The 24,543-nt window shown below is 42.9% G+C and overlaps 1 protein-coding gene across 2 annotated transcripts in view; it reads right to left on the bottom strand.

Annotated features, from left to right (window-relative positions):
* The window catches only part of LYST (lysosomal trafficking regulator), a 604,516-nt gene that overhangs the window by 341,328 nt on the left and 238,645 nt on the right, over positions 1-24,543 (bottom strand). For both annotated transcript variants that reach the window (XM_069769439.1, XM_069769441.1), the window contains exons 18-19: positions 21,432-21,575; positions 2,890-3,027 (exon numbers count right to left, since the gene is read on the bottom strand). In XM_069769439.1, the coding sequence (XP_069625540.1) occupies positions 2,890-3,027; positions 21,432-21,575 (282 nt within the window). The remainder of the gene's footprint in view (positions 1-2,889; positions 3,028-21,431; positions 21,576-24,543) is intronic.

The following is a 24,543-nucleotide window of genomic DNA, read 5'->3' as shown; positions in this document are numbered from 1 at the left end:
CCTCTAATTTGTAAGCCAAATTGTGATTGTTTAATCTTATTTCTGATTGTAAAATTAAAAAAAAATTAATAAAAATAGTTATGAAAAAAACCCTGAAACCCTAGTGTCATCACCAGCTAAGGACTCCTATACAGGCAAAAAAAAAAGGGGGGGGGGTATGCCCCTAATCCTACGCAATAAAGTAAAAACTAGGAGCAAAATAAGCGCAAATAAAATCTTATCTGAGAACAACAATTATGTCAAATAAAATAATGCTAACCTGATAAGGTTGTGGCACACACAATCATGAATACGCATGAAAACAGCTCCTGCAGATCCACGGCTCTTCCAAACAGGAAGGAGGAGAAAAAAAAATGAGCTAAAAGGGGTTTATCCATGCAGCTGGTAGGCAATGAAGATCCAGATGGAAGTATAATAAAAAAGGATTTTTTATTCTAGGTTTTTCAGTGAAGGCATTTCAAAGTCATTCCAGACTTATTCCTCAGGACACAAACCATGCAACCGGATATACGGTTTGTGTCCTGAGGAAGAAGTCTGGAATGACTGTGAAACGCGTTGACTGAAAAACCTTGAATAAAAAAATCCTTTATTATTATACTTCCATCTGGATCTTCATTGCCTACCAGCAGCACAGATAAACCACATTTGGCTGCATTTTTTTTCTCCTCTAATCCTAAGCGGTTTATTGGAGGAGAACTAACAGACTTGAACGGGACAACTCCTTGGACTCAGACGTCAGGACTAATTGCAGCATTTATCTTATTTATTTTACCTTGGCACATGAGTGCGTTTTCTCATATATAGACTATTTATTTAAGTCAACACGTAGGCAGTTCGTGCTTCTAGTATATGCTGTTTTGGCTACCGAGTTTCTGTTTATTTGAAAGTTTAACGCAGGTATACACACCTTTAATTAAGTTAACATTTCAAGTTCTTTTTCTTGATTGTTTTATTTATATATTTTCAATGTTTTTTTCAGCATTTTTTTATGACTTTTTGTAACCCAACCCTCAACATGTTTTTGTCATTTAGTGACATAATCTCGTTAGTCTATTTAAACTGGGTCTGTGCAATTATTTGACATGCCTGAAAGAGAAACCTGATCAATTTGGAAATACGTGGCATATTTCATCCAACAAACTTTTAAAATTTTACATAACCTTTTCTCCTATTGGCAGCACTTCATCATTCCGGTTATTTTTCTACTCCATGGAATCCTTCACCCTAAGTTGGTTGTATAGGTGGAGCAGCAGCCGATGAGGAAATTCTAGCATCCAATTTCACGTTTATCCTCAATATTGTGCTTTATCCTTACACAACTAAACAGGGTGAGAACTTACATTTTTACCTGGCCATATGTTTTTTCACTATGGAAAGCTCCATTATATATTTTTTTTTTTATATATTCTCGCTTCAGGAAACCACATTTAGATTTTATTTTTGTAATAAAAAAATACTAAACACTGGTCAACTAACCCTAGAAGTGTCTTATTTATTGAACATGGTACCAAGATATGCCGTATATACTCAAGTATAAGCCGAGAATTTCAGCCTATTTTTCAGGCTGAAATTGCCCCACTTGGCGTACACTCGAGTCATTCCCAGGGGTCGGCAGAGGAGGGGGAGCGGCAGCTGTGTAATAATACTCACCTGCTCCTGGCGCGGTCCCTGCAGGTCCCTGGTTCTCCGGGCGCTGAAAGCTTCTTCCTGTATTGAGCAGTCACATGGTACCGCTTATTACAGTAATGAATATGGACCCCACTCCACTCCCATAGGGGTGGAGCAGCATATTCATTACTGTAGTGAGCGGTACCATGTGACCGATCAATACAGGAAGAAGCTGTCAGCGCCCGGAGAACCAGAGACCTGCAGGGACCACGCCAGAAGCAGGTGAGTATAACGGGGGCATATTCACCAGTCCCGTGTTCCACTGTCGGCGCCGCACCTTCTTCTGCGTCCTCTGCCCTCTGCAGTGACGCTCAGGTCAGAGGGCGCGATGACGCGATTAGTGTGCGCGCCGCCCTCTGCCTGAACAGTCAGTGCAGAGGACGCGGAAGACACAGCGGCGCTCAGCGGTGGAACGGGGAAAGGTGACTATAGCAAGTACCGGGGGCCTGAGCGACGAGAGGTGAGTATGTGATTTTTTTTTTCTATCGCAGCAACAGCATATGGGGCAAATATCTCTATGGAGCATCTTATGGGGCCAAAATCAGCATTTGTGCAGCATTATATGGGGGCAAATATCTCTATGGAGCATCTTATGGGGCCATAGTCAGCATTTGAGCCGCATTATATGGGGCAAATGTGTCTATGGAGCATCTTATGGGGCCATAATCAGCATTTGTGCAGCATTGTATGGGGCAAATATCTCTATGGAGCATCTTATGGGGTCATAATCAATATTTGTGCAGCATTATATGGGAAATATTTTAATATGGAGCATCTTATGGGGCCCATCATGAAGTGTATGAAGCATTATATGGGGCTCCTGATTCAATATGGATATATAAAAACACTTAACCTACTGATATCTCAATTAATTTTACTTTTATTAGTACGCATTTTTATTTTTGACATTTACCGGTAGCTGCTGCATTTTCCGCCCTAGGCTTATACTCGAGTCATTAAGTTTTCCCAGTTTTTGTGGCAAAATTAAGGGTCTCAGCTTATACTCGGGTCGGCTTATACTCGAGTATATACAGTATATCTTTCCTATATCTTATTTATTGAGCAATTTATTGGTAATCTAGTGTGAAAATTTTCTTATGACAATTTTTTCCTCCTTTAGTAGGCAACAAAATCTGACCTATAAATGAAGTCTAGACCCCTTCAATAATAATTACTGATATCATTAAATTTAACGGTGGTGAAACTTATAAAATTACATACCTGTAGAACCTGACAAGCAAGCAGGAAGTGATGCACCACTTTTGCTTTTAATAACTGTTTTATGTTAAACACTTTGTAAGGATGGGTATCTCGGATTAACAGTTCCAAACAGGTCATTAAAGTTTCCCAGACTCCAGCCTAAAAATAAAGGAAATCGAATTAGCAATAAGGAATGAGTAAACTCTAAAGTATATATACAGTTGCAAAGTGACAACAGCTCTACCTGTTGCCATGTAAAATAATACAGACACAAGAGAGGGAAAATGCATAATCTCCAGAAATTGTTATCCTACATCATCATCTCTAACTGTTCCTAAGACTAGTGCCCCATATACCTCCACACGGGTTAAAAATAATAAAAATATTTTTTTAAAAAGTTAAAAATATTCCTACCATTATATTTTTTATTTTTCTTATCTTGATTTATATTGGAGGACAGCCATTTTCTACAGTGATGCTGCTTGGAGATTGGAAAGAAAACTGGTTGGCAGATGTGGGAAGGAGAGGGAGTTGCTGTGTCTGGTAATAATAGGTAATTATTGGGGATCTACGGCTGAGACTCTGGGGTCCACTCTATCAAATAGAAACAGGATTCTTTCCTCCTCCAAATTAAATATTAACCAGATACAGAGCACACAAAAAATGTATCTATATTTTTGTCTGATATTTAGCATAGGACTAAAAAGTCCTAAACACACCAGACTAAATGCTGGTGTGCATCAAGTATTCAACAGTGCAGCAAAGCTGTAATAGGTCACTGTAACCACATGTTGCCTGTACTAATGTGAGCAATTTGTGTGGCCTAAACATGCTATCATGGCATGTAGCATCTTCAGACTTGTTTTGAGACATCTAGGACCCCTCTGGCTGGCAACTGCAAGGGAGATGGCAGTAGCGGATCTTGATGATGTTTGTGCCCAATAGCATTCAGTGTGGCAGAAAATTCCTCAGACAACCTCATTGATAAAATGTCGAGGTGAGTACAGTAAGTGCATAAATTTCCTTGCATACCTCCCATACTGAATAAATAGAAATTTATAGAAAATTGTGATTCAATTTTTTCATTATTTGCACATCATTTACATGTTTATCAATCCTGTGATAAGTACATTATATTTGTTCACGAAGGGAACAAAAATGGGAACCTGTCACCACTTTTCTGTCCTACCAGCTAAAAATATAATTTTATTCAGTGTTAGCTATGCATTCGCTAGAGGCCGGCTTCATACTTGCGAGTTTTACGGACGTAAGAGCGCAGAAACTACGTCCGTAAAACTCGCAAAACATACGGCACAATTATTCTCTATGCCCCTGCTCCTATCTGCCGTATTAAACTGATCAGTATTATACGGCTTTCTATGGCCGTAAAAATCGCAGCATGCTGCGTTTGTCACCGTATTGCGCAAATAAAACGTCAATGAAAGTCTATGGAAGCCCCAAAAATACGGATTACACACGGACCAGCAGTGTGACTTGCGAGAAATACGCAGCGGTGTTAGCGAGAAAAGCCGGTAATTCATTGCGGTGTACAGTAAAATCACACTGACATCTTCCAGTAGAATAGGTAGAATAAATGTGTACACATAGAATAGGTATATATATATATATATATATATATATATATATATATATATATATATGTCAGTGAGACACATATATATATATATTAATATTTCTTCCAGCGCTAGACAGCTTTAAAGCCGGTAATTCAATTACCGGCTTTTGCTTTCTCCTTCCTAAAACCCGACATGATATGAGACCTGGTTTACATACAGTAAACCATTCATATCACCATTTTTTTGCATATTCCACACTACTAATGTTAGTAGTGTGTCTATGCAAAATTTGGCCGTTCTAGCTAGTAAATTAAGGGGTTAAATGGCGGAAAAAATTGGCGTGGGCTCCCGCACAATTTTCTCCGCCAGAGTAGTAAAGCCAGTGACTGAGGGCAGATATTAATAGCCTGGAGAGGGTCCATGGTTATTGGCCCCCCCTGGCTAAAAACATCTGCCCCCAGCCACCCCAGAAAAGGCACATCTGGAAGATGCGCCTATTCTGGCACTTGGCCACTCTCTTCCCATTCCCGTGTAGCGGTGGGATATGGGGTAATGAAGGGTTAATGTCACCTTGCTATTGTAAGGTGACATTAAGCCAAATTAATAATGGAGAGGCGTCAATTATGACACCTATCCATTATTAATCCAATACTAGTAAAGGGTTAAAAAAAATACACAAACACATTATTAAAAATTATTTTAATGAAATAAAAACAAAGGTTGTTGTAATATTTTATTGAACGCCCAATCCAATCACTGAAGACCCTCGTTCTGTAACAAAAAAAACATAATAAACCAACAATATCCTTACCTTCCGTAGATCTGTAAAGTCCAACAATGTAAATCCATCTGAAGGGGTTAAAATATTTTGCAGCCACGAGCTTTGCTAATGCAACTTTGCTCATGTCTGCAAAACCCCGGAGAATTAAGGTAAAGTAGGTCAATGACCTATATTTACCTGCATTTGCGGTGAGGCGCCCTCTGCTGGTTGTTCCTAGATCATGGGAACTTTCCTAGAAAGCTCCCTGGCTCGAGTTCATATGAGGACAACCAGCAGAGGGCAGAGATCTGCATCATCCACGTCAATGACTGTGTTACGAACGCTGCGCATATTTACCCGGCTTCTACGAATGCTGCGCATACTTACCCGGCTTCTCCCATCCCTCGGCGCACTCGCGATCCTGTCCAGCGCCGCTCTGCTTCCTCCTTCGCCGGCTCATGGCGTCCGGTCCCTCTGCGCATGCGCGGTCGCGTCTCCTCCATCGCAGAGCCTTCTGAGAGGTCGCAACCCGGTGGCTCCGCCCCAACATGGCGGCGCCCATCGGGTATTTCTTCCCGGCGTCTCCCTAGGTAAGACGCCTTTGCTTTGTAGGTGCACTGTCTGCCGTCAGTGTCCCTATGCCCTAGGCTCCCCTGTACCAGTGTCTTCTCTCAGCCCAGTCTTTACTTTGTCTCAGTGTCCTGCCAGCCCGTGTTCCTGCTGTGTCTTGCCTGTCCGTGTTGCTGATGTGTCCTGCCTGTCCGTGTTCCTGCTGTATCCTGCCAGTCCGTGTTCCTGCTGTATCCTGCCAGTCCGTGTTCCTGTTGTATCCTGCCAGTCCGTGTTCCTGCTGTATCCTGCCAGTCCGTGTTCCTGCTGTATCCTGCCGGTCCGTGTTCCTGCTGTATCCTGCCAGTCCGTGTTCCTGCTGTATCCTGCCAGTCCGTGTTCCTGCTGTGTTCTGCCAGCCCGTGTTCCTGCTGTGTCCTGCCTGTCCGTGTTCCTGCTGTGTCCTGCCTGTCCGTGTTCCTGCTGAGTCCTTCCGGTCCGTGTACCTGCTGAGTCCTGCCAGTCCGTGTTCCTGTTGTGTTCTGCCGTTCCGTGTTCCAGTCATTTTCAGTTAAGTCTTGTTTTCCTATTATTCCCTGCCATCCTTATAGCCTGTGGTTTCCTTCTTTATCTTGGGTCGCCCCTTTGGCTCTAGCTGTTGTGTCTCCATTCCCCCGAGGTCCTGCTCCTAACACTCCCTGTATAGGGGGTGATTCCATCTGGTCCACTCGACCCCGGGGGCTCTAGAGTCACGACCCAGAGGGTCCACTCTCGGATTTCTGCCCGAGTACTTACAGTAAGCAAAGGCCATGGACCCCGCTGGGGCCTCTGCTGCGCAGAAAGAGCTACTCTTTTTGCGAGAGAATCAGTCCCGCATGATGTCTTTTATGAAAGCTATGGATTCTCGCTTGTCCACGCTCCAGTCCTCTGATCCTGGCAACGCCGCTCTACTCGTTGGCTTACAGCAAGAGTTAGCTCAGCAGCGTGACACCCAGGCCCATATACTTAGTTATATGTCTTCTATTGACGATCGGCTGCTTTCCATCCAGACAGCCGCTTCTACGTCTGCTCCTGCGTCCCACCCTCCACCCCGCTTGGCTAAACCGCCTCGGTACAATGGGGATCCTAAGTCCTGCCGAGGATTTCTAAACCAATGCCGTCTTCACTTTGAGCTTCTGCCCCAGCATTACCCGACGGATCGGTCCAAAGTTGCGTTTTTGATTTCCCATCTGGAGGGTGACGCCTTGGCATGGGTTAATCCACTCTGGGAGCGAGACGATCCCCTAGTCTCCCGGTTGTCTGAATTTTTGGAGACTTTCCGTCTTGTCTTTGACGAACCTGGACGTCTGGCCTCTACAACTGAAGCTCTATTTTCTCTCCATCAGGGATCGTTATCCGTAGGCCAGTACGCTATTCAGTTCCGCACACTCTCCTCTGACTTGGGCTGGAACAATGAGGCGTTGGTGGGTGCTTTCTGGCGGGGTCTCTCTGGGCGCATAAAAGATGAGTTAGCCGGTCGGGACACCCCTACTGTTTTGGAGGAATTAATTTCCTTAGCTACCCGTATTGACCTTCGGTTCCAAGAACGCGCCCGCGAGCGGAGGTCTCTTCGTCCTTCTTCTGCCACCCGTAAGCCACTCAGTCCTCAGCCTAGAACCTCCTCTCAGGCGTCCGCACCGGAACCTATGCAAGTGGACCGTCTTAAGATGTCCGAACAACGTCGTAAAGAGAGGCGCACTCAGGGGTTATGTTTTTACTGCGGGAGTGCTGCTCATTTATTGCGCTCTTGCCCTGAACGTCCGGAAACCTCCTCCGCCTAGGTCAGGTAAGAGAGGCCTCCCTAGGTGTGTGTGATCCCTCTCAACCCCTTACTTTGTCCGTTCTTTTGCATATATCGGGCAAAGGCATTTCTCTGGATGCGTATGTGGATTTGGGCGCAGCAGGGAATTTTATTAGGTTGGAGGAGGTTTTGAAATTCTCCGTTCCAGTCAAAACCTTAGAGGCTCCTGTGGTTCTTGCATCTGTGGATGGTAAACCGTTACAGGAGACCATTACTCAAGTAACACTTGAGGTGGAACTTCAGGTTGGGGCTCTGCACAAGGAGAGAATTGCATTTTATGTTTTAGCGGGTCTGTCTCATCCTTTGCTCTTAGGTCTTCCTTGGTTACGGAACCACGAGCCCATTTTAGATTGGCGCAATGGTAATATCTTGCGCTGGGGTGAGCTTTGTCGGGAACGTTGTCTGCTGCCGGTGTGTCCTGTGGGATCTTCCTCTAATTCTTCTCCTTCCTCTTCTTTTCCCGCCTTACCCTGTGAATACAGCGCTTATTCTGATGTCTTCAACAAGAAGGAGGCTGAGGGTCTTCCGCCTCACCGGCTCTATGATTGTCCCATAGATCTCGTGCCTGGAACTAACCCGCCCAGGGGCAGGATCTATCCTCTCTCTCCTGCTGAGACTCAAGCTATGTCTGAGTACATTCAAGAAAATCTTGCTAAAGGATTCATTCGCAAGTCTTCTTCTCCGGCCGGAGCAGGGTTTTTTTTCGTGAAGAAGAAAGACGGTTCTCTCCGTCCCTGCATTGATTATCGAGGCCTAAACAACATCACGGTGAAGAACAAATATCCTCTGCCACTCATTCGGAACTCTTCGACCGTCTTCGGGGTGCGCACATTTTTACCAAATTAGATCTACGTGGCGCATATAATTTGGTTCGTATTCGTGCAGGCGATGAGTGGAAGACTGCCTTCAATACTCGTGACGGTCACTACGAGTACTTGGTTATGCCGTTTGGTCTCTGCAACGCCCCCGCGGTTTTCCAGGAATTTGTGAACGATGTATTTCGGGATCTTCTCTACTCCTCGGTCGTGGTTTACCTTGACGACATTCTCATCTTTTCTCCGGATCTCTCCACTCACAGGCGAGATGTCCGTCGTGTTCTGCAAAGGCTAAGAGAGAATCATCTGTTCGCTAAGATTGAGAAGTGCGTCTTTGAACAATCTTCACTTCCCTTCCTTGGATATATTGTCTCAAGATCTGGCTTAGAGATGGATCCAGAGAAGGTTTCTGCTGTCCTGAATCGGCCTCGTCCTCTTGGAACAAAAGCAATCCAACGTTTTCTTGGCTTTGCCAACTACTATAGACAATTTGTTCCTCATTTTTCTTCCATGACCAAGCCTATCTCTGCTCTAGTTCGCAAGGGAGTCAACTCCAGTCTTTGGACCCCTGAGGCTGAAGAGTCCTTTCTGTCTCAAACAAAGCTTCGCTACGGCCCCTGTGCTTCATCGTCCTGATGCTAATAGACCGTTTGTCCTTGAGGTCGACGCATCCTCTATTGGAGCTGGTGCTGTACTTTTGCAAAGATCCTCGTCCGGACGTTTGGTGACCTGTGGTTTTTTTTCTAAAACCTTTTCCGCTCCTGAGCGTAACTACTCTATTGGAGATAAAGAACTTTTGGCTATCAAGCTAGCCTTGGAAGAATGGCGTTATCTCCTTGAGGGGGCTCTTCATCCATTCACCATTTACACAGACCACAAGAATCTGGCCTATATTCAGTCTGCCCAAAGACTAAATCCACGACAAGCCAGATGGTCTTTATTCTTCGGACGATTTGAATTTGAACTTCATTTCCGACCCGGAAATAAGAATGTCAAAGCAGATGCTCTTTCAAGATCCTTTCAGCCTCTGGACATTGAGGATTCTCCGGCTCACATCATTGATCCTGCGAAGATCGTCACTCTTGCTCCTCTAAGTGTGATTTCAACTCCTCCTGGCAAGACTCTTGTGGCTAACCAAGACAAGGAGAGAGTTTTACGTTGGGGTCACTCCTCCAAAATTGCAGGACATGTAGGAGTCAAGAAGACACTTTCTCTTATCTCTCGGCATTACTGGTGGCCATCTCTCCGACAAGACGTCACCAAATTCATCGCTTCTTGTCCTTCTTGTGCAAAAAATAAAGTCCCTAGGCAGCTTCCTTCCGGTCTCCTGCATCCTCTGCCTGTGCCTTCCGTTCCTTGGAGTCATATAGCTATGGACTTCATCACTGATCTACCTTGTTCCTCGAATTGCTCTGTCATCTTGGTTGTTGTAGATCGGTTCTCTAAGATGGCTCACTTCATCGCATTGCCTGGTCTGCCTTCCGCTCCTGAGTTGGCAAAGATCTGTTTACACCAAGTCTTCCGTCTTCATGGTTTTCCTCATCATATCGTCTCAGACCGTGGAGTACAATTTACCTCACGTTTTTGGAGAGCTCTTTGCAGTCTATTAAAGGTTAACTTGGACTTCTCTTCCGCCTATCACCCTCAGTCCAACGGACAAGTGGAGCGAGTTAATCAAGTCCTGACTACATATCTGCGACATTTCTCCAATGCACATCAAGATGACTGGGTCTCTCTTCTCCCCTGGGCCGAATTCTCATATAACAATCTTCCCAGCGAGTCTTCCTCCAAAACTCCCTTTTTTGTAGTCTATGGTCAACATCTGAACATTCCTCTTCCTGTTTCTCTTTCCTCGGGGGTACCGGCAGCGGATTTCTTGTCCCGGGAATTCTCTACGATTTGGAGTGAGACCAAAGTGGCTCTTGAGAGAGCTAGCCTTAATATGAAAAAGTTTGCTGACAAAAGGCGTTTGGATGCTCCGCCATATTCTCCGGGTGATAAAGTTTGGCTTTCCTCTCGCTATATCAAGCTTAAAATTCCCTCTTGCAAACTGGGTCCCCACTATATTGGTCCTTTTCCTATCTTGAGTCGCATTAATGATGTTTCTTATAAGTTGAAGTTGCCTGCCTCTTTGCGCATTCCCAATGCCTTCCATGTGTCTCTTCTCAAGCCTGCAGTCTTTAATAGTTTTCACTCCGCTACCTCTTCCTCTCCTCAGCTCTGTACTTCTGATGGAATCTTTAATGTTAAAGACATTCTTGCCAAAAAGGTAGTTAGGGGTAAAACTTATTTTTTGATTGATTGGGAGGGATTTGGCCCTGAGGAGAGGTCCTGGGAGCCCCGAGAGAACATCAATGCTCCTCTTATCATGAAAAGATTCTTTTCTAGCCTTAAAAAGAGGGGGACTAAGGAGGGGGGTACTGTTACGAACGCTGCGCATATTTACCCGGCTTCTACGAACGCTGCGCATACTTACCCGGCTTCTCCCATCCCTCGGCGCACTCGCGATCCTGTCCAGCGCCGCTCTGCTTCCTCCTTCGCCGGCCTACGGCGTCCGGTCCCTCTGCGCATGCGCGGTCGCGTCTCCTCCATCGCAGAGCCTTCTGGGAGGTCGCGACCCGGTGGCTCCGCCCCAACATGGCGGCGCCCATCGGGTATTTCTTCCCGGCGTCTCCCTAGGTAAGACGCCTTTGCTTTGTAGGTGCACTGTCTGCCGTCAGTGTCCCTATGCCCTAGGCTCCCCTGTACCAGTGTCTTCTCTCAGCCCAGTCTTTACTTTGTCTCAGTGTCCTGCCAGCCCGTGTTCCTGCTGTGTCTTGCCTGTCCGTGTTGCTGCTGTGTCCTGCCTGTCCGTGTTCCTGCTGTATCCTGCCAGTCCGTGTTCCTGCTGTATCCTGCCAGTCCGTGTTCCTGTTGTATCCTGCCAGTCCGTGTTCCTGCTGTATCCTGCCAGTCCGTGTTCCTGCTGTATCCTGCCAGTCCGTGTTCCTGCTGTATCCTGCCAGTCCGTGTTCCTGCTGTATCCTGCCAGTCCGTGTTCCTGCTGTGTTCTGCCAGCCCGTGTTCCTGCTGTGTCCTGCCTGTCCGTGTTCCTGCGGAGTCCTTCCGGTCCGTGTACCTGCTGAGTCCTGCCAGTCCGTGTTCCTGCTGTGTTCTGCCGTTCCGTGTTCCAGTCATTTTCAGTTAAGTCTTGTTTTCCTATTGTTCCCTGCCATCCTTATAGCCTGTGGTTTCCTTCTTTATCTTGGGTCGCCCCTTTGGCTCTAGCTGTTGTGTCTCCATTCCCCCGAGGTCCTGCTCTTAACACTCCCTGTATAGGGGGTGATTCCATCTGGTCCGCTCGAACCCGGGGGCTCTAGAGTCACGACCCAGAGGGTCCACTCTCGGATTTCTGCCCGAGTACTTACAGACTGCATGCAGCAGCCAAGGAGAGGGGTGGAGTGAGTGAACCAAAGCCACACCCATTGGAACGGATGTACCCTATTAGCATACATCGCGGGAGAAATATAAAAGGCATTTATGGGTGATACATGGGGAGTCAGGGGGCTACATAAGTTTTTAGGGAATGCATAGCTGACACTGAATAAAATGATATTTTTAGCTGGCAGGACAGAAAAGTGGTGACAGGTTCCCTTTTTTGTTCCCTTCGTGAACAAATATAATGTACTTATCACAGGTTCTCTTTAAGTGGAAAACCATATGAAACCTGAAAAATTTACTATTTACTATAATTAATTCCAAAAACTGGAATAAATTATAGTGCATGCCTGGATTGACTTTTTGGCATCTGCTAAACAAGAAATACCTTATCATGTATTTTCATCAGTTTATTTCTTGTGTTTATATGGATGTTTAATTATAAAAAATGTTTTGCAATTCTGCATATTGTCATTTTCATACTTTTTTCTTTACTACTCATCCAATGGTTCTAAACTTTCTTGGTAACATCTTCAAGTTCCACCTTCATTATCTGTGTTGTTTGGTTGTTTTATTTGCAGTTTGTATATGTAATTTTTAGGACAAAACTTCTATCTTGTGCATGTACCATGGCTGCTATGACAAGAGCCAGCGTTAGGGGGAATTAACTAGGCAATTGCCAAGAGCTTCCAATCCATTTAGGTGCCCCAGAGTATACAGAAGGAGTTACACTGCTAATAGCATTATCAGTGTAGCTTCCGATGTGGAGACTGCAGGACCTTTGGTGACATCCCCATCATGGAAAAGTCATGTGACCATGATGTCACCACAGGTCCTGTACTCTGCGGAACTCAGAGAACTAAAGAGGAGATAGACTGGTAGTAAGTCCAGAAGTGTGTTTGTCTGTCTGTGTGTACGTGTCTCTGCCTGTATGACCAAAACGGAAGATTCTTGGTGTAAAGGAGCACCAGAACCCATAAAAGAGAACAAACTATCTGAATACTGAAAAATATAAAGCTTTATTTGGTTGATATTAATCAACAAAAAAAAGTGCATATTCAAACCAATTCAAAATCAAAGACAAAAAAGGATTTGTCTTTGTAGAAAATACAATCTCCACAACAGAATATTAGTGTGGACACATAGACTAGCTCCCTCCAAGATATATGCATTGGTAATATGTCCAAAAATGATGACGGCTAAATATAACAAGAACAACTCTATTAAAATAAAAAGAACACATAAATATGGCAAATTCAAATAAGTAGTAAGGATCTCAGATCATGAAAAAGAGGCATGTGAGTATGAATAAAGGGAGAGACTACAGACCCCATGTCTTGCACCAACATGTGGCTTCTTCAGCAGTGTGTGTCAAATGTTCATAAATCTCAATTATACAGTTACTGTATAGAAAAATGAAGCAGATTGCACTTCCCTATACAAGGGGACACTGCAAAGAGATGTATACCATGCAGTAACGTCTCTTTACAGTAGGTTCCTATGGTGGGCAGATGCTTCGGGATTCATATTGACAGTACACATTGATATACAGTGGGTACAGAAAGTATTCATACATTTACATTTTTCACTCTTTGTTTCATTGCAGCCATTTGTAAAATTCAAAAAAGTTCATTTTTTCTCATTGATGTACATTCTGCACCCCATCTTGACTGAAAAAAACCCAGAAATGTAGAAATGTTTGCAAATTTATTAAAAAAGAAAAACTGAAATATCACAAGGCCATAAGTATTCGGACCCTTTGCTCAGTATTGAGTAGAAGCATCCTTTTGAGCTAGTACAACCATGAGTCTTCTTGGGAATGATGCAACAAGTTTTTCACACCTGGATTTGGGAATCCTCTGTCATTCTTCCTTGCAGATCCTCTCCAGCAACTTCAGGTTAGATGGTGAACAGCCATTTTCAGATCTCTCCAGAGATGCTCAATTGGGTTTAAGTCAGGGCTCTGGCTGGGCCAGTCAAGAGAGGTCACAGAGTTGTTCTGAAGCCACTCCTTTGTTATTTTAGCTCTGTGCTTAGGGTTATTATCTTATTGGAAGGTGAACCTTCGGCCAAGTCAGAGGTCCAGGGCACTCTGGAAGAGGTTTTCATTGAGAATATCTCTGTACTTGGCTGCATTCATGTTTCCTTCAATGACAACCAGTCGTCCTGTCCCTGCAGCTGAAAAACACTCCATAGCATGATGCTGCCACCGCCATGTTTCACTGGTGGGATTGTATTGGGCAGGTGATGAGCAGTGCCTGATTTTCTCCACACATACTGCTTAGGCTAGGTTCACATTGCGTCAAGTACATGGCGTTAAACGGATGCGTTAAACGCATGTACAGAAACGGAGCAAAAATATGTGAAATTCGTCGTCACGGTAACGCTAGCGTTAACGCATGTGATCGCGTTTTTTCATTTTTATGTCCGTTTACGAAGTATCCGTTTGTCTGCGTTTGTCACTGTCAATAAAGTTGTTCTTTTTTTTTTTTTTTCCCTTTTGTCATTGTCGGTTGTGGGCACAGACTCATTCTCCATTTTGAAAGCATTGAGTGAACTTCTGCTAGCAAGATGTTTGTGTCTGAGCTCGTCAGATTTCGCTTGATGCGGTTGCGACTTCGGCAGAGAAAGCGTAGTTCGCAAAGGAGATATTGGATCCACGAAGTGAATTTCTTGCAGAGTACATATGGTGCCTTTCACATCCTGTATGTGCAGCTTCGGGATCATCCCTTCAAATTCCAACGCTATCTACGGATGTCCATTGAGACCTTTGATGTTCTGCTCTCACATGTGAAGGATGAGATACATCATCATCGCAGCACTTTTCGTGAAAGCATCAGTGCGGAGCAACGTTTAGTAGTGACTGTGAGGTAATTATACATTTTTTTAATCATTCTATTGACAAAGACTAGATCTCGGTATCGTGTGGCCTAATGTTCATTTTGCAATTGTATATTATATTGTAAACTAGCCTTTAGATGATCATTAAAATCCTAATTTATTTTTTTTTGTTTTTGAATGTCAACAGATATCTGGCTACCGGAGAAACTTTTGCGTCACTGCATTACCAGTTTCGACTTGGGAAGTCAACAATTTGTCAACTGGTTCGGGAAACTTGTGATGCCATTTGGAACAACTTGCAACCACTTGTGCTACCAACACCAACATCAGAAATGTGGCTAGCAATTTCCCAACAGTTCGAGGATGTGGCTAATTTCCCCAATTGTATTGGTGCCGTGGACGGAAAGCACATTCGGATTCAGAAACCTGCACATAGTGGTTTCCTCTACTATAACTATAAGAAATACTTTTCTATAGTATTGATGGCGATTGCGGATGCCAGGTACCGTTTTGTTGCTGTGGATATTGGAGCTTATGGCCGGACTAACGATTCCAGAGTATTCAGAGACTCCAACATGGGCCAATGTTTGTACAGCCAAAGTTTAAACATACCGTCATCACGACCTCTTCCGGGGACCGAAGGCCCAAGTTTGCCCTATGTTTTAGTTGGTGATGAGGCCTTCCAACTAGGACAAAATCTCCTCAAGCCCTACTCAAGCCGTAGTCTAGACTCCAACAGGCGCATTTTTAATTATCGCTTGAGCCGGGCTAGACGTTATGTGGAGTGTGCCTTTGGGATTTTGACATTAAAATGGCGGATTTTACTAACCTGCATGCAACTGCAACCAGACAATGTGGACCGTGTTGTGAAGGCATGCATCTGTCTGCACAATTTTGTGGCGAGACATGAACCCCAGTTGGTAGACCCCAATGATTGTGAGTCGAACCTCAGTAGCATTGAATCGACTACAGTTCGTTCTGCATCACAAATAATGAGGATTCGTGATCAATTTGCACACTACTTCACACATGAAGGCCAGGTTCCATGGCAAGACAGAGACGTGTGAAAATAATTTAAAGTCTTCCTGATGTCGTGTAAAAAGTTACGTAGTGTAAAAAGTTATGTTGTTTAACCTGATGTCGTGTAAAAAGTTACGTAGTGTAAAAAGTTATGTTGTTTAACCTGATGTCGTGTAAAAAGTTACGTAGTGTAAAAAGTTATGTTGTTTAACCTGATGTCGTGTAAAAAGTTACGTAGTGTAAAAAGTTATGTTGTTTAACCTGATGTCGTGTAAAAAGTTACCTTATGTCGTGTAAAAAGTTAAAGTTAAAGTCATACAAGAATCTGAAATTTGAAACAGTTTACTAAATGTTTTTGTATTTTCCCAACAAACTGTTGGTACACAGGTGTAACATATGATATCCCATAGGGATGAAAAAAAAAAGGAAAATAGAAATTAACAACAAAACCCCCCCCCCCCCCCCAAAAAAAAAAAATTCCAATGCGGTAATTGCACCTGGCTGTGGACAGTGAACTGTACTAAAGACTTTGGTACTGCACGGGAGTATTGTCTGCCCAACTATATGATGGACTGCTACATTGTCTTTGAGGTTCCACGCTCGTTTCACCCCGGCCTCTATATTGAGGGTTGTAGGGCGGCATGTCCAGTCTTCTTCTTCCCGATGGAGCGGGTTCCTCGGTGCCCACAAATTCCTCTACAAGCTCGTTAAGTCTTTGTCGAAACATAAGGTTTCTATGTGCCGGGATATTTTGTACTACAGGCACATAGGATAATAAAAGTAGCTTCCACTCATTAGCAGAGTAGACAGACTCGCGTGCTTGCAGCTCGGTAATTTCTCGTCTCAGGTCTTTGAGCTCACTGCGACACATGTCCTCTACCCGTTGGAGTCCATCCACGATAATTGCATCTGCTTCATCTTTTTGAGATGCTCGCTTGCGTCCACGCTGTGATTGCAACCGGGCACTCACACCTGCAGCAACAGTGCTTCTATCCGCAGATCGTGGCTCGCTGATGCCAGACACATCTTCAGGTTGCGTTGGTTCCACTGAAGAAGGCTCAAGTTCCTCTGCTGGTCTAGGAGCAGCGGTACTGCATATCGTGCTGTAACCCAAAAACAAAAATTACTTATTTTCCTTTAAACAATTTAGTCTCGCACACAGACCTTCTTGTACTTACGAGCGCTGAGACACTGTTTTCTGAAGAAAGAGCAGTTGGTCATAATGCACATACGGTGTCACCCGTTTGCCACTTGATCCGCTTGGTGCATTCTGACTGTTCCGGTAGTCACGGACAAAGCGATCGCGGATGGACTTCCAACGGGTATGGACAGCATCGGCTTTAAATTAAAAAAAAAATATATATATATAAAAATAGTAGATTGTGTTAAGATATAGGAAAAATTGTTCATAGTTTGCTACGATAGTTGATATATAAATAGTAGATAGATAGTTGTTAGATAAGAAATAGTGTAGAAATAGTGTATAGATAGATAGATATATAGTGTACAGATAGTTGATAATTGAGAGATAGATAGCAGACAACAAGTGGATAGGTTGATAGGATAGAAATTTTTTTTTTTTTTTAAACATTTTCCGATGTTACGTCACCAATATTTACCAATTTTTTTCTTTGAGGTTGTCGACTTCTTCATGTATCGGGGATCAAAGTGACAGATTATTTGATCCCACAACTTCCGGTTCTTCACGATGTCATGGTGGGAGCTGTCGCTCTGGTCCCATATGGAGGGGTTGACTTCCACAAGGTTAATAAGTGTCTCATTGTGGATAGTCAATGGCTCTTCGTCAACGACAATCCTTTTTTTTTTTTTGTCGCTGACTTGGACTATGTAAACACAAAACGTTATGTTGATAGTGTCAATTTCACTGGATGGCCATATTCATATATACAGAGATAGATAGATACATAGATATAGCAATATATAGATATATAGATAGATAGATGTAGATAGATAGATATACATTGATAGATAGATAGATAGATACATAGATATTGATAGATATATAGATAGATAGATAGATACATAGATATTGATAGATAGATAGATACATAGATAGATAGATATAGATTGATAGATAGATATTGATAGATAGATATATAGATAGATACATAGATATAGATAGCTAGATATAGATAGATAGATAGATAGATAGATAGATAGATACATAGATATTGATAGATAGATACATAGATATAGATAGACAAATAGATGGAGCGATAGATAGTTGATAGATAGTTTATAGATATAGTAGATAGAAAGTGAATAGATAGATTGTTGGTAAATATTGGATAGAATATTTCTAGTTTTATATTTACCACTGGCAGTTGTGGCGACGACAGATGTCTAGGGACCTTTTTTCTTTTTTGTCCTCCTTGTGCCACAACCTATTGTGTATGTAAAATGTAAAAAAAAATATTTTAACATTAAATAATGTTAACATTCATTGGATCAATAAATTTATGCCTGAAAAATTCAACATGTGTGCTATGTACCTTTGTTGTTTTTGCGTGTTTTTTGGGGGGAGGTCTAGCAGCCTCGGGCTCAGAAGACTCCTATTCACAATAAAACAATAAACAGGATTGTTATGCCTAGCTCAATACAATGGAGTTTCACACAACATGGTTTTTTAAAGTGCAAGCCTACCGACTCAGAAGAAAAAATCGCAGACACGCTGCTGCTGCTGACATCTGTATCCGACATCTGTGTGCAACAAAACAATACATTTTTAGTACACACACATCCGACGGACATTACAGACTCCCATGATGTATACAGAGATATATAATATATAGAAATGTACTTACAATTTATAAGAGCTACGGCAAAACACTCTGTCACGTGCAGGAGACTTTGTGTTCGCGGAATATTTTAATGGCCAAAGTCACATTTCCTGTCACATGACCACATGTGACCACCCTCAAACGCTATTAAAACGTGTGGTTCTATTTGGAAATTTTTCATGATTTGCGTCTGACTGCGTTTGCCATAGCCTTCTATGGCAGAATGAACGCTTCCGTTAGTAGTGCGTTAGCTTGGCCGGACCCGAAAACGCTGCAAGCCGCGTTGAAGGTCCGTCAGAAAAAAAACGTTATGTGACAAACGCATACCAATTTAGGGATGCGTCACGATGCGTCAGACAATGCAAGTCTATGGGCGCGTTAGTATGTGCGTTACATTGCGTTTTTACTACTTAAAAACGAGTCCGTTAGACGGACACACCTAGCGCAATGTGAACCCAGCCTTAGAATTATCACGAAAAAAGTCTATCTTTGTCTCATCAGACGAGAGAATCTTATTTCTCGTTTTGGGAGTCCTTCATGTGTTTTCTAGCAAACTGTATGTGGGCTTTCATATGTCTTGCACTGAGGAGAGGCTTCCGTCGAGCCACTTTGCCATAAAGGCCCGACTGGTGGAGGGATGCAGTGATAGTTGACTTTGTGGAACTTTCTCCCATCTCCCTACTGCATCTCTGGAGCTCAGCCACAGTGATCTTGGGGTTCTTCTTACCTCTCTCACCAAGGCTCTTCTCCCACGATTGCTCTGTTTGGCTGGACGTCCAGGTCTAGGAAGACTTCTTGTGGTCCCAAACTTCTTCCATGTAAGGATTATGGAGGCCACTGTGCTCTTAGGAACTTTGAGTACTGCAGTAATTCTGTTGTAACCTTTGCCAGATCTGTGCCTTGCCACAATTCTGTCTCTGTTCTGAGCTCCTTGGCCAGTTCCTTTGACCTCATGATTCTCATTTGGTCTGGCATGCACTATGAACTGTGAAATCTTATATAGACAGGTCTGTGCCTTTCCAAATCAAGTCTTATCTGTTTATTTAAACACAGCTGGACTCCAATGAAGGAGTAGAACCATCTCAAGGAGGATCACAAGGAAATGGACAGCATGTGACTTAAATATGAGTGTCTGAGCAAAGGGTCTGAATGCTTATGACCATGTGATATTTCAGTTTTTCTTTTTCGTTAAAATTGCAAAAATGTCTACATTTCTGTTTTTTTTTAATCAAGATGGGGAGCAGAGTATACATTAATGTGAAAAAATTAACATTTTTGAATTTATCAAATGGCTGCAATGAAACAAAGAGTGAAAAATTTAAAGGGGTCTGAAAACTTTCTGTACCCAAGGGTTAATATTTTCTTCTCTAGTCCAGATTTTGTTTAATATTAACAAGTCTCATAATATGCTTAATATATTTCTCAAGGTTTTATATTTGGTCTAATATTTTCCTATGCAATACTTTGAGAAACTTTGTGTTTCAAGCTAGTTTTCCAACTAATAAAATATTTTATATAAAGATAAATAGATAGATGTCATTGAGATATATAATCAGTGCTTTACATGTGTAGTTTTCTGTACTTTTATTTCCAAATTAAATAAATAAATGGAAAAAAATGGCGTAGTGTCCCCCTAATTTTTAATATCCAGCTGAGAGAAAGCAGACAGCTGAGAGCTGGTCTTAACAGCCTGGCAAGGGTTAGTAAACATGAAGCTTCCCAGGCAATTAATTTCATCTAACAACTGTCTGCATCACCTTTGCTGGTTACTGCAAGGTGGGAACCTTGAAAAAAATGATGCGGGGTTCCTCCTATTATTAATAACCATCAAAGGCTTGGCGGACAACTGCAGACTAATGTTAATAGACTAGGAAGGGGCCGTGGATTTTATACTGATTAAAATGATACATGTGGGGAAAAAATCTGTTTTGTGGGTTTTGTGTAATTTTTGTTTAAAGTTTTCATTTAATGATATGCTTCTGCTTCGATAAGGGCCTGTGTGTAGATTATTTTCTTTGTGCTCTAGGCTGGAGCACCAAGAAAAAGACTAGCCCACAAGCTCGCACCGAAGAACAAGTATCTCTCTCATCATAGAGAAACAGACAAAGAGACACAGAGACAGACAGCAAAGAGGCAGAGAGAGAGACAGAGATGCTGTGAAGGGTTCGCTGACATACTTTGTGCTGCTGTGGCAGGGTCTCTGGAGGGGGCTGTGCATGTATGAGTGGTTGATGTACATGAAAGAGAGACAGAAAAAGAAAGGCAAAGAGAGACAGAAAGAATGAGACAGAAAGAGAGACGGTCAGAAAGAAAGACAGAAAGATAGAAAGAAAGACAGAAAGAGACAGAGAGAGACAGAAAGAGACAGACAGAGAGACAGACAGAAACACAGGGAGAGAATGACAGAGACAGATGCTGTGGTGGGGACTATGACATACTCTTTGCTGCTCTGCTCCTCTGTGCTGCTGTGGTGGGGTCGTGGACATACTCTCTTCTGACCGATGCAGCTGTGGCAGGGTCTCTCACATCCTTTGTGCTGCTGTGGAGGGGTCCCTGGAGGGGGCTGTGTCTGTCTGCCCCTTTCTCTACCTCTATCACTGACTATCTCTATGATTAAGAACATGCTCGTGCTCCAGAGAGGGCCCGTGGACAGGTCTTTCCTTGGTTTCTCTGGCCTAAAGTAGGAAGATAAGACTCTGCCTACAGTCCTGCCCCAGAGCACGTGTGTATCAATCACTAAAAACTTCTAACACTGATAACACAAGAACCAGAAGACGGATTTCTTCATTCCAGGTATCATTTTAGTCAGTATAACAGCGCCAACATGACAATGCCTGTAGTTTACTTAGCAAAATCCTGCAGACAGGCTCTCTTTAAATAGTTTTAGGTAAAAAAAAAACAACTTCAGAGCTAAATAACAGATTAGCTTATTGTAATATATACCTCTCCCTTAGACCAAAGTTTCCAATCTAAGAGCAGTTGTTCCAGTAATCCAATATCTTGAATTACAGCAGTTGTTTCATAATAGGGGCAAAAATTGTCATTTTCATTTAGTAACATATCCCCAGTGCATCCTTTCAGAATGGTCTGCAATATAAACAGAATAAACATGGAATTTGCAAAAGTAGTAAGAATAAAACATTTTACTTGAGAAATTATTAAATTATCCAGATCATTTCAGTTCAAACATAAGTGCCCTAAATACAGATAAAAGCAGATATGTATTAGGGCCTACTGACACTCCTTCAATATGTGATGTCAGGGGAGAGAAGCTTGCTGAAATTCAGCTTCAGGTCCTTACTGTTCTGTGGGGAAAGAACAATCATCTGGCAGTCACTATATCATAGATAGACCTGGAAAGCAGCACTTTTATGGTAGAGAGAGCTCCTGGATGATTAATTGACCAACAGATATTTCATGTGTAAATCCAGCTTAAATCTATGTATAATTGTCTAAGGGGCACTTCCGTCTGTTTGTCTGTCTGTCTTTCTGTCTGTCATGGAAATCCTACGTCGCTGATTGGTCACAGCCGCCAGCATCAATAGTAAAAAGATCTAATGTTAAAAATAAAAAAAAAAAATCATTATATACTCACCTTCCGGCGCCTTTCCCGCTTATCGTGGCGCTCTGGGACTTGCATTGCGGTCTCGCGAGATGATGACGTAGCATTATGAAGGGGTGCCACAGAGACCAAAACCCATGTGGACGTCTCAAAGATACACCACATGGACACTCCCAGACATGATATGAAACATATGAAAAAAACGGAGTAAAAAAGTCCAAAAGTAATACAAAAATCAATTTATTAAGAAAATAATAATGTACAACAGGTAAATAGACTAGGATCAGGCAATAACAGGACACACATATCCTGACCAAAGATGTTAAATATTAAACATGGGTAAGGTGCTCAAGTGCCACAAAGAGAGAGACCGAAAAGTCAGGAATAAACTGGTAACCAGATGACCAAGTAAGTCTGCGCGCTATAACATTCCAAAGACTGGGTCCCAAACTAAATTAGTTGCTTACCCATGATATCAGTGTGTCAGGATCAGTGTCCACGCCGCCACCGATGCACGTTTCGCCTCTTTCTCAAGGTACAGTCCTTGAGAAAGAGGCGAAACGCGCGTCGGTGGCGGGGGCGCCGATGGGTGTGGTTTGTGATGCGATTCCGATGCGTGCATTATAAATGCTACAGTCAGAGACTGACAGCAGCACTTAACATGTTAACAGTGATGAGCGGATAGTGATTCCACCCGCAGCTGTTAGGGGCACATGTCTGCTGATCAAATCAGCTGTCAAGTGCTGAAAAAGATGACGGCTCAGCGCTGGAGCCCACATCAAAGCGGGAGACCCGACATGTGCCACATATATACGGCGCATGTCGTGAAGGGGTAAAATAAAACTTACCTGAATGGTAACTCCTCTGATTACTGCGGTTATAGGGGACCACAACATTGATCAAAGGGGACTTTGCTCTTATGATCGAGTCACCGAGTTTCCCCATGATATTTGGGTCCAGTGTCGGACTGGGTTAGCAAAGGCCCACCAATAACATTGACTCTTGGAGCTCCCTGTTCAGTTGCCTGCAAAAATGACTTGACCCTAGTAACAAATATTATTATTATTTTTTATAATTATAGCGCCATTTATTCCATGGTGCTTTACATGTGAGGAGGGGTGTACATAATAAAAATAGGTACAATAATCTTGAATAATACAAGTCACAACTGGTACAGGAGGAGAGAGGACCCTGCCCGCGAGTGCTCACAATCTACAAGGGATGGGTGAGGATACAGTAGGTGAGGAAAGAGCTGGTCGTGCAGTGGCTTGATCGATCGGTGATTATTGCAGGTTGTAGGCTTGCCGGAAGAGGTAGGTCTTCAGGTTCTTTTTGAAGGTTTCGATGGTAGGTGAGAGTCTAATATGTTGTGGTAGAGAGTTCCAGAGTAGGGGTGACACGCGAGAGAAATCTTGTTGGTTTAGGAACGTACGGATCCGTGAAATATTTTTGAGTTGAAGGCGGCAGGAAGTGCAAAGGGCTTGGATATGCGGTTTGAAGGAGAGATCAGTGTCAAGGATTACCCCGAGACAGCGAGCTTGTGGGACTGGGGAGAGAGGGCAGCCGTTTACTGTAATGGATAGGTTCGTTGGGGGGGGTCGCGTGAGATAGGAGAAAGACGATGAATTCTGTTTTGTCCATGTTAAGTTTTAGAAATCTAGCGGAGAAGAAGGATGAAATAGACATTGAGGGATTCTGGTTAGTAGGGTGGTGATATCTGGTCCAGAGATGTAGATGTGTGTGTTGTCACCATAGAGATGATACTGAAAACTGTGAGATTATATATATATATATATATATATATATATATATATATATATATATATATATATATATATATATATATTATTTGCTTTTATGTAATGTTAATTTGGCTAGGTTGTTTACTGAATAATTATATGATAGTGAGGCAAGTGTAATAGCACTGCTCATTAGCACTCCTTCCCAAGGACCTACCGGAGGATTCTCCTGTTCACCTGTGGGACAGTCCAAGCCTGTTTGTGACTCAGTACTGAGGAAGGAGAAAACCCCCCAAAGCAGTTTTGTACACTACAGGCCGAAGTAAATGGACTCATTTTAGGATAAGTTCTAACTGGGTGTTTTTTCATGCTTTTTTAATGCTAATTTTCAGCTGGTTTTCACAGTACTAGCAAGCCTATGAGATTTCAGAAATCTCATGCACACACACTGTTTTTTTGTCATTAGTATTTTGTGCTGTGCATAGTTTTTTAGAAATAGAGCACATCACTTCTTTGAGTGATTTTTCATCTATAGAATTGAATGTGAAAAAAAATGCATGAAAAGCCACACCAAAACCACCAAAAGCGCAGCAAAACCTGCATTTTTGCTGCAGCTTATTTCCTGCCAAGCACTCAGGTTTTGCTGCAGAAAAAAACACAGCAAAAAACGCTCAGTGTGAACTTGGCCTTAGTCTGTGAAAAAGTCCCGATCAACTGTATACAAGGCAATCAGCACTTGTTTACCATCCTATTT

Source organism: Ranitomeya imitator, chromosome 5 (assembly GCF_032444005.1).
Source record: "Ranitomeya imitator isolate aRanImi1 chromosome 5, aRanImi1.pri, whole genome shotgun sequence".
Taxonomy (NCBI): Eukaryota; Metazoa; Chordata; class Amphibia; order Anura; family Dendrobatidae; genus Ranitomeya; species Ranitomeya imitator.
Note: the sequence above shows the minus strand (reverse complement) of the source record. Positions and strands in the feature narration are given on the sequence as shown.